The sequence below is a fragment of the Gouania willdenowi genome, chromosome 15, assembly GCF_900634775.1.
Source record: "Gouania willdenowi chromosome 15, fGouWil2.1, whole genome shotgun sequence".
Taxonomy (NCBI): Eukaryota; Metazoa; Chordata; class Actinopteri; order Blenniiformes; family Gobiesocidae; genus Gouania; species Gouania willdenowi.
In genome coordinates, this window is record NC_041058.1 from 10,441,183 (window position 1) to 10,452,718 (window position 11,536).

Consider the following 11,536-nt stretch of genomic DNA (forward strand, 5'->3'; position numbering starts at 1 on the left):
ATTATATCATAATAATAACAATAATAATAAAGTAAACAATAGAGGATGATATACATCCTCACTAATAAGACAATTAAATAAACATCAGGACCATTAGTTAAAGTATAACTTTAACCTATTATGGTGTGTTCAGACCCACTACCACCCAAAACGCATGTGCTTTAAGACCAGGGTGGAAACTAATGGCGTTCACTGGTAAAGCTGGTATTGTTGCATCTTGCAATGCTGTGCATTAATCTCCAGTTTTTATTGTTTTCTTTTCGTCAAATTAGAGCTGTAAAGTTGTAAAGTTTGCCTTAAAGGGCCAATTTTAATCGTTCATTTCAACCATTCAATATATCATTTAGTGTAATTTGCACCATTCCATATTTCCATTGAACATACGCTAAGGTAAGTTATTTGCACCATTTATTTTGTCATCCTGTTAAACATCTGGACATGCATGACAAGTTTGAATATGCTGACCTGCTTTTAATCTTTATGCAAAGACCATTTAACCACTTATACAGATGAATGCAAAAATAAGTATTTAAATGAGCCTTCTCTAAAAAAAAAAAAAAAAAAAAAGACAGACTGAACCTATTCTCCTCTTGATGAGCCTCGTCAGTCAATTACGTGATTAATAAGATATGAAACAAACAAGTTCCCTTTTCTAACAACATTCTTGGTTGAATGGGTCGCCCGGGTCACATTTAGATATTGTTAAGTGGCTTTGAATAGCTCCCTTGATTTCACAGTTCCAAATGACCCATGATAATAAGGTCATTAAAATGAGACCATTCTCCACATCTGACACACTTCCACTCCCACCTCATTTGAATATCAAATCAGCTTCTGTGTGCTTTCTCAAACAGAAAGACAAAAACCCAATGGAGAGAGAAAACCAACTATCTTTTTTCTCTGGAGGTTAACCTTCTCTTATCTCAGAGGTAGAGATGGTAACTAAGCTGAAAGGGGGGAAAGGTCCTGTCAAAAGTGCCTGTGCCTGTGTGAAAGTACCCAGTTTTTTAAATTCATCCCTTAGGACCGGATCAGTCTATTAATCTGTTAAATTGGAAAGCCATTATGGGGCCTGGTTTATGTGTTTCAAGCTGTTAACTAGAGGCTGATTGATTGTTGTTCCTTTGATGGGATATGCTGATCTAATCTCACTGTGTGCACGTTTGCAATAAATTACACAATTCATTTCCCCCATTTAGAGGGGGGAAATCACACCTCCAGGCATGCCTACGCTCTGCAGGCAAAAGAGCAGGGAACCTATTTTATGGTGCCATTTAGCCGGCAAGCTTTCAGCAATCCCAGCTTTCTCTCAAGCCCCCTCCCTCACCCTCTACCCTACCAAAAAATCGAAGCATAATCAAGGTGTATGTTTAGAAAATTTATCGTTATAATTTCCCCCATAATCTCTTCCATTTTCCTCCAGCCACACCGACATAGATCATCATCTAAAAAGAGAAAATGGATAGCAGTTTAAAATTTATCGGTCTTTGATTCTCAATTATACGTGTTTATGACTTCATCTGTCTTCAGTGACTTCAACCTTTTCCATTATGGTGGAATATTATTTGTACGGAATCCATTAAAGTCACAAGGCAGGACTCTAATGGTGGGGCTGCAGCGATTTGCAGAGGGAAAAGTTTTGAAAGGTTGGCTTTAGGAAAAGCGCCGCTGTTATGACACAAGAAATTGCTTTATTGATGGTGTGCTCTGCTGCCTGTGCCGTCGGCCATTTGTTACCCGGCCCATATCTCTTTCATAGGCTGACACTGATGGGAACTTTTCAGCTACCCTCTCCAGATTAGCGAGATGTAATGATACACATACAGACAAGCAATCCAAGGCAGATTTTTTGGGAAGTGCAGGGAATGGACATTGAGCATTGGTGCCAGGAAGGCTTGGACGTCACGGCTCATAATGGAGAAAAAGGGCTACATCACTTCAAATAATGTTTCCATATATACACTAGTATGTACACACCTGGAAACGTTGCCATCTCTACTGAAGAACAATAAAGAAAAAGAAAATAGATCAAATCAGAGCAAGAAGAAATCACAAAAATATACATCTTATTTGTTTAAATCAAATGATGTGATGTTGAGCTGGATGTTTGCCATCTATTCCCTAACACAGGGGTTCTCAACCTTGGGATCGAGACCCCATTTGGAGGTGAGAGACACTGGGAGGGGGTTGCCAGATGCCTTTAAGAAACTCAGAATATTTTATTTTTTACTATTATTGTGCAACTACACCAAACTTGCCATATTTTAACCTATTTTCATCACTTTTTCTAGCCTATTTTTGTTTTTTTTAATGCATTTTTACTACATTACTCTCATTTCTGCCACTTCTCCATCAAATCTCAATGCCTTTTCTGCACATTTTTTCCACTTTAAAGACATTTTTGGCACTTTTAAACCCTTTCCACCACTTTTCTACCTAATGTCACATATGTTGACCCATTATTGTCACCTTTAACCTATTTTCACCATATGTCATGCTTATCTTTGCCAATTTAACCACGTTCATGATTTGTCATGCACATTATTTGCCAGTTAAAACTAATTGTTTCTACTTTTTTATGCCACTTTTAAGCCAATATTGACACTTTGAACTAGTTTTACATTTTTTCTGTCATTTTTGGATCTCTAATTTGCAACTTTTGACCAATTTCTGTGGTTTTTAAAATCACATTTCACCACCTTTTCCACCATTTTGGTCACTTTCAACCCATTTTATTTCTGATTAAAACAAGGATTTACATATTTAAAATGACTATATACTATGGCCCAAATAATAATAAACTTCCTGGATAACAGTGGATATTATTCATATAAATAAATAAATAAATGTGGTTATCACAGATTCATAGAACAATGGACCATCATCATTTTACTGACTTTATGTTTAGATGGCCCTGTCTCCACATGACTGTTCTTGAATGTTTATGTCTGTTTTCAACCACCTTCAGGTACAGTCGGGGTCCCCGGTCCCTGGCACCTTTATTTTGGGGGTCGCAAGTTGTAAAGGTTGAGAACCCCTGCTCTAACAAAGAGTTAATGTTATTTCATCAGAATCATGTGACAAAACTAGAGTGGCCATTGGGGATGTCATCCACAACTTAAACACAAGTTGTTTCCTTTTTAGACTCGAAAGAACAAGACTCCTTCAGTCAAGCGGCAGCTGAAAGACATTGAGCTTTTTCGACTTGGCTGGTGCACGAGGCCGAGTAAAAGCTAATCAGGCTGTAACTCAAGATTCTCCCGGACACACGGAATCGATACCTGCACAATCCCAATTAAAGCTTGCAGGGTCAGTGGACGGCCACCAATTCCTCGACAAGTTAAAAGCAATACTTAAATCAAAGTGTATCTCGGAGTGGCCTTCATTGGTTTAATGGTTAATGCTTGCAAGTGAACTGTACAGTTAAAAGAAGGAACAGTGCACAGGATAAGGATTGAGGTTAATTCCCATCAAATACAAAGAAGAAGAAGAAGAAGAAAATCTCCGTAAAAATGCTTTTAAGGTTAAAGCTAATAATCAGAACTAATTCCTAATTTTCTAATGACAGTAACTAGACAAATGTGTTCACTAAAATAAGACTAAAACATTAAAATGTTTGTCAGAAGACTAAAACAGAGACTTAATTTTAATTTGCCATATAAAATACCAGTGCTAGGTACTTTTAACTGTAAAAAAAAGTTGCTCACCAGCAAAGTACTGCTATCTAAAATTATCTTAAAATTAATGTAGTCAAAACAAAATATACATATACTGTTTCTGGTTTGTTTGTTTTTATTTTTCACACCATCCACCAAGTCACATTCCTTGTATTGTTTTAAAGTCTAATTGGCAATAAAACTATTCTGATTCTGATAATAGGAATTTGACTATATACACAGACAGTATAATAGCATAAATGTGTTTTAAAAAGGAAAACATACACATGTACTATAGTGTGTTTCAGATTTTGAAACATACCGCTTTTGAGCCAACTATCAGCTCCTAAATGTTTCCTCTTGTGCTGCTGTAAAAGCGGAAAATAAGAAACTTGCAGTTTCACTGTCAGCATCTATTCCCCATCCATTGTTTTTACAGTGTTCACTCTCTGAGTTTTGGCCGCAGCGTCCACGTCTTTTATCACAATTCTGACCCACAGAAAGGAATTCTCACAAGATATCAAAACAAAAATCTATATTTAATATGGGAGCAATTATAAAGCAAAGTTGGCTGCACAGGGCTGTTGTCACCAGAGCGCGTGTTTTTCATCAAATAGGTCATTAGATGATGATGGATGTAAACCTATAAAGTATCTAAACTGGACCTTTTAACAAACCACGAGCAACACTATCATTTCTCTAATAGAACCTGCTGACCGTGTCATTCCCTCCTGCCATTTGTCATTTTTCCTTGTGAAATAATCAATATCATGGCGCTTTGAAATAAATAATATAAAAGTCATAGTAACCTACCCGAGGAGCAACAAAAATAGACTTATGGAGGCCGAGATGGCCTCTGGGCAATGTCCACTCTATGTTTCTAATCAATGCATAATCAATGATGCCGTGTGTTATTAAAGCTGCAGAATCTTGGTCTGTAGTTTCTCCTCAAGGTTAACATTGTGCTCTTCATATGTCGCTGGTGGGAAATGTATTTAGACAGTGTATTATCCCAGTTACTAAATCTGAGTAAATGTAAAATTGGCTCTAAAACACAGAATAAATAGTAATTTGGTAATACCAGATATTAGAATTAGCTGTAGCATTCCAAGCCAGAAACTTTGGCTAGTACGATGCACTCAACAACCCCTTCATATCATTGTATTTACAAAAGGAGATATGCAGGTAAAGTGCCCTATACCTAAAACCATGATAATGTGTGTGTATATATACAGTATATATATTCAAACCACCAATCAAAACATCTGATCATTATAGGAGCTGCTCTGCATCCTGAGCTAAAATACAGAAAAAGTCTCTGAATTTCTAAACAAAAGTCCATTGACTTTGGCCTCCTGTCAGAATGAGCTCCCATGTACCGAATGCTGTAATTACATCACAGTAACAAAATACCTCCACTTTACAAGCTCACTAAATGAATTAGGTGTTGTAATTACTGAGGCACTGAAGTGCATCACAGTTCTCTGCTAATGATAGGAAGAAGTCCAAATGATGGTTTCAAGTAAAACCCTCAAAGTTGTTTCACACTTTTTCTTAAAGCCATAAATGACCTGATGAAGAAAGTTTATTCAAATGATGATTCATAACCTTAATTAAAGATGCTGGTCTTGTTTGTTTGGTATGTTTTATTTAAACTGTTATTATAAACCTTTCGACGTCATAAAAAAAACCAAAATTTGGGATCTAAGTATAATAAATGTCACGAATCATAAACAGGCAGTTTTTCATACACAACTAAAAGGCACAAAATAAAATCTTTGGACTGATGCAAAAAACAATTACATTTAACTGTGAATGAAGTAGTTTAATTCCCACACACCTCATAATTAAACTATCACACAATTTATTTTGGCATTAGTTACAATATCGCCTTAAGAAACTGTTTTTTTTTTTTTGCAAAGCTTCTAATTACTGTTTTTGTTGTTTATTTAAAATTGTTATTATGATATTTAAAGCATATTTGAAATATGGGGCAAAAACCTTCACCACATGAAAACTAAACATGCAGAATAATGCACGAGTATGATTCTGTGACTATTATTATTATTTGTTGCAAGAGTATGTTTACAAACATTTTGTTGATAATCCTACCATTTACAAGGTGTATTTGCAGAGATATGAATTCTACTACAGTGAGGGTTTTTGAAATTTTACATAGTGTTCAAATATATATATATATAAATATATATATATATTAAAACCAAACAAACAAAAAAAAACAAAAAGAAACTACAACCTTCCACATGCTGTTTTCCCTTTCCGCCCACAGAGGTCACTGTCTCTCTGTCCTGACTTCATTATTTTCCAACCAAGAAACTACTTTTTGAACAAGTCTATTAATATCAATGAGCGAATATACATAAAGCACGTTTACAAAGAGCGCAAACTGTGGGATGAATTAACAATCGATTTGTGAAGAAAAAATCAGTGCATGACCCGTGCACTTTGCAGAAGTTGCCCTCTCTTGGGAAATCTATGTATTGAGGTGCTGCAGAAAGATCCCAGGCCTTTGTAAAACACTGTTAAAGAACCTGTGAGAGGTGCGGATCATTAGAAGATATTGACATACACACGAGGTACAAACATTATGTTGGTTTAGGAACCTCATTTTGATTACGCTGATCCCAATGGACTGAAAAAGAAAATAATTCTTGTAAAATTTCACATTGACTGAAATATAATAAGAAAAAAGCATGTATGGGAAGACACATGTCAGTTATATTGTGTTTGCTGTTTATTGTGAACAATTCTCTAAGTTTTTTTTAAAGTGTATCGTTGGTTTTACATTAGCATGTATTAGTGCAGTTAATATAAAATACACAAAGTAAAATAATTGTCAAGGAATAAAAGGGAAACATGAGATTTTGGCAATGAACAACACAGATATTTGCTTGATGATTATTGGAATTAGAAGAAGAGAAAAATGGAATTGTTTTTATGTATTTTTTTATTTATAGATTATTGTTATATATACATACTTTAATTACATTTTCCATAATGGCTTTACAATAGTTTGATCAAAGGCTTTTATTTGGAGGAAAAAAAGAAAAGAAAGGGCACATTATCGGCCGCATTTGGCAATTTTGTTTTGTATTTGTCTAAAGAATTGAGCCACATTTATCAGAATACACAACAGCAAGATATCAAACAAAATAAAATTGTATTGAATATATTTAGTCATTTAGCTAAAAAATAAAAAAAAAAAGATATTTGAAATGTGCATCTGTGATCTTCGGTGGTTGATTAGAGTCTTTGTTTCTTTTTTTTTTTTTTTTTTTTTAATTATTAATCGCGGCGATTGTTCACATACTGTAAACTGTTCTCTCCTTTTTGGCGCTCACAACTCAGCGTGTTCATTGGCCACTAATTGGACTATGAGACCAATAACAAGCAGCGCGCGCAGAGGAAGGACGGCCTATCTCTCTCTCTTTCGCTCTCTCTCTCTCCACCATCTCTCCCTCATTCCCATTTACCATTGTACATGCCCAATCGTCTATACTTTCCGCATTTAACTTGGATGACATTTTTATTTCATCATTAGCATCAGACGCCAGACTGACTGACACATTGGACACAGTTTTTGACGAAAGGGTCCGGCATGAGAGATCTCTCCCTGTCCATACTTCTTTTCCTCTCTCCAACACTTTATTTTCTTATTTTTCCAGTCCACGCGGTTTTGCGTTTTGACGCGTTCTGTGAGTGAGATCGACTTAACCCAAGGTCTGTAAATCAACCTGTGCGTAAAATAAGTCTTTCCTTCCGCGGTTGGAACCGTCCTCAGAGATGCCAGAGACAACGCAAGAGAATCCGGCCAAAGACTCTCCGTTCTTTATTAAGAATCTACTGAACTGTGATAGCACACCTAAACCCAAGCCCGTGCTGGGTGCAGGAAAGGCGGCGTTGGATGGAGGATTTCCCCTTTCCCAAGTGGGGGACTTCCACTTCCCACGCTTTGACCTGCCGGCGCAGAGGTTCAGTCTACCGGCGCACTACCTGGAGCGCACCTCGACGTGGTGGTATCCCTACACCCTCAGCTCAGTCGCTCATCTGCACAGAACACAGGGTAAGACTGAACAGAACATATCTTTTAACAATCTATGGCTTTTTAGACTGACGTATTCAACATTTCTGAAAACTTCTACGGCGTATTTAGCCCTAAAGTGGGATTTTTACGTTCTTTTTAAATATAAAAATACGCACGAACTCTCGGTGTTTTAGCCTACATACACCTGTAATGATTTCACACGTCTTTACCTGCACGTGGGGGCCTGTTTTGTTATGTCAAGATGTGCAATAATAGATCAATATGGGAAGCTCGCCGTGCGTAAAAATAATCCAAGACGCATTTAAATCATCAGATGAGGGCGACGACGCACAGACTTCCTTTGATTCGGTTATGTCTGTTATTGTGATTCATTCAGAACATGGCGATTATAAACTGATCGGGTTTGGGGGACTGGACATAATAAAATGTGCTTATTTAATGGACTTTATGGACTACTGTAAAATGTGTTTCTGACATGTTGAGTTGTTGGATCCTTTGGGAGGTTTAAGTTTAAAACACTGCACTATGCAACAGCCAATCACTCAAAAGTTAATGATTGTGATTTTGTGTCCTTGCCTGTGTCATATTGTAGTCTCAGAGAAAGCAGCAGTCAGAGACGCCTCTCCAACTTCTGGCACAGACCGGGACTCTCCGGACCTGGTGCTGAAATCCGAGCCAGACTCCAAAGACGACGATGAGGACGACGACCACAACAACTGCAGCAAAAGCGGCGACGAGATAGTCCTGGAGGAGAGCGACACGGAGGAGGTGAAAAAGGACGAGTTGGAGGAGTGGAGGAAGAGGGACGACGACAAGAAGCCGTGCCGCAAGAAGAAGACGCGCACGGTGTTCTCCAGGAGCCAGGTGTTCCAGCTGGAGTCCACCTTCGACATGAAGCGCTACCTGAGCAGCTCGGAGCGGGCCGGCCTGGCCGCGTCCCTGCACCTGACGGAGACCCAGGTTAAGATCTGGTTCCAGAACCGGAGGAACAAGTGGAAGCGGCAGCTGGCGGCGGAGCTGGAAGCCGCGAACCTGAGCCACGCCGCCACGCAGAGGATAGTCCGGGTCCCCATCCTCTACCACGAGAACTCATCGTCGGAAAGCGGGGGCGCCTCTGCCAACGTGCCCGTGAGCCAGCCGCTGCTCACCTTTCCGCATCCGGGCGTTTATTATTCACACCCTATGGTCACGTCTGTGCCGCTGCTCAGACCTGTTTGAAAAACTGATGTTTATGTCACAGGGTCACAAATCTTTAAATCATCCCCACGAGAAAAAAATGATACAAATACGGAAAGAATTTGAAATATTTTTTATACTACTGAGTAAAAGGACTAAAACCAGAAATAATTAAAACCGTCATTATCAATTTAAAGAAATATATTTTCGTTTTCCATTATTATTATTATTATTATTATTATTATTATTATTATTATTATTATCATCTCAGGAGTGTGAGTTTTTCTACATTTACAGTTGTTTTACAGGCCAACTCATGTGCGATGTACAAAATTACACCTGTTTACAAATCTGGCAACCCACAAGGCGCAGCTTTCTATATACATAGTCTAAAATTTTATTTCCGCAAGAAATAACAAAAAAAAAAAAAAAAAAAAAAAAACCTGTGCAATAAAATGACAGTGTGCTGTGAATGCATGGATCCACACAGGAAACATAACATGTTCTGCCTTTTTTATTATTTTATTTTAGATCATGTTCAACTACTGATGGAGGTTTGTTGTAATATTATTTAAAATGTCTTTTCTTTTCTTTTTTTAAGAGACTGACGGGGGACAATCAAGACACTCTGAGCTGTAAAATATTTATGTAGCTTTAGTTTTTTGGGATTTCTCACTGTTTCCCTCGACTTTGGACACTTCTTTGAAGCACAATGTGTAAATTCCAGTGTCTCCTGGAGAGTTTGTGTGTTTTTCTAAAGTTATGTTGAAAAAAAAAAAAAACCTCTCGACTACCCATGTGTATAAAATAATAAATGTATATATTTAAGGAGGCGCAGATGGGGTTCATCAGCCTTTCCTTTGTACAGTTAAACCACGTTTTGATATTGTATTGCTGAACCATGTTGTGAAATAAATACAGAATATTCCTTACGTTTTAGGACATTTTTCGATTATTATTATTATTATTTTATTTTATTTTATTTTTTAATGAGATGCAAATGTCGTTTGGTCAGATATTATTATTATTATTTTAGAAGATTAAAACAATTTCACACACGTCGACTTCAACTCAGACGTGCACATTGCAGGTGCGGCTTTGATTTTCCAACCTTATAACGTTTAAAACATTATTTTATCAACACAAACTCGTTTTACATTAAAAGTGCCGCGTTCAATCAGATGTGTTATTTCCACCATCTTGTCAAAATTATGTGTAATGTATTCATGAGAGGAAATTAAACCCAAAGTAGATGGGCTTCTGTCTTTTGACTTTTTTCACGTGACCATGTGTGCGCGTGCGTGTGTGTAGAGAGAGGGGGGGGGGGGGGGGGTGGATCTATGACGCTTAACCTTGTCTGCAGAGCTTTATAACGGAGCAGCAAATTTAATGTCCGTCACGAAATCCCCAACTTAAGAATTTTTTTTATCTTTACAATCATTTTATTTTAAAGTAAAAACACAATTATTTGCAAAAATGCTGCACTGTGCGCCCAAAACATCGAAAGCAATTTCTTTAAAATTTCGAGTTTTCCTGTTTCTGTTTACAATTAAATAGCGTTTTTAAAAAAAATATTATTATTTTTTAATTGATTAATAAAATAATCCAATGTGCCTTTTACTTTTTACATGTTTCAGGTCTACAACTGATACTTTTTTGGAGTGACATGAAAGCATATTCCTTAAGGCAAACGAATATTCTTCACACATTTTTCACACGTAATATCAGATTATTGATTAAAAAAAAAAAAAAGTATCACATTTTGAGATTCTGAGAAGCAAATACAGGTGAGCAAATTTTTGATTGTTGTTTTCTGAATCTTGCAACACGTTTTGAGCGAATGTTTCTGTTATTTATATTTGTTTTTTTATTTTTATTTTAATGTGTATTTTGAATATTCAAGTCTGAATATTTACTAATCATGAATCTTTTTTTTTTTTCTGGAATGTTTACAAATTCTAAGATAAAAAAAAAAAGAAAAGAAAAAAAAACTTCACATTTCCAGTTTCAGGTGGTCCAAATGCCTTTTAGAGGTTTACCATGCAAGCAAATATTAAGTTTGATGTTAAAAACTTAATATTTTACATCCCCACGTTTTTTGCGCATGAATGAATTTATCAAACTCCACATGATGACCTCATCAACAGACAAAGGGTTCGTTCATATATTGTCAGATCATATAAGTATTGACGTGCATCTACCAGGCCCACTCAACACAGCCCCATTAACGCAAATTAATAGATCGCTATGGCATTATTCCTCTGGCACGTATCGATCTGTAAACCGTCTGCAGCACATTGCGTCAAGTAAAGAGCAACGTTCGCACGCTGCTGCTGCTGCTCACTTTATGACCTTGATTTGCGCGCATAAATTGAAAAAATCACCACTCGATAATTTCCATTTCCATTTGTGCGACATCTTTATGTAAAGGAGAAGAGAGAGAGAGGGAGAGAGAAAGAGACAGTGGGGTTAAAATCAGATAAAGCCCTTTTGCAGGAACAGGGACAAATGGACATGACCAGGGAGAACTATTGCATTCAAATGGAGAGAATGAATGGGCCATTTTAAGCCTTTAACGCTGGTTTTAGTACCAGTTTGGAAGCACACAAGTGTCTGGACCATCTTGTATAATCCCAGT

The 11,536-nt window shown here is 37.0% G+C and overlaps 1 protein-coding gene across 1 annotated transcript; it reads left to right on the top strand.

The window, feature by feature from the left end:
- The first annotated feature begins 7,166 nt into the window (after positions 1–7,166).
- On the top strand, positions 7,167–9,792 carry hmx3a (H6 family homeobox 3a). The gene is made up of 2 exons (XM_028469030.1): positions 7,167–7,740; positions 8,315–9,792. Exons 1-2 carry the CDS (start codon positions 7,461–7,463, stop codon positions 8,938–8,940), a joined length of 906 nt encoding a protein of 301 aa, XP_028324831.1. The 5' UTR covers positions 7,167–7,460; the 3' UTR covers positions 8,941–9,792.
- The last annotated feature ends 1,744 nt before the right edge of the window (positions 9,793–11,536 follow it).

Coding starts and splice junctions, on each gene's coding strand:
- hmx3a (XM_028469030.1), top strand. CDS start 7,461: ATGCCAGAGACAACGCAAGAGAATCCGGCCAAAGACTCTCCGTTCTTT. Junction 7,741..8,314: donor TCATCTGCACAGAACACAGG/GTAAGACTGAAC, acceptor GTCATATTGTAG/TCTCAGAGAAAGCAGCAGTC.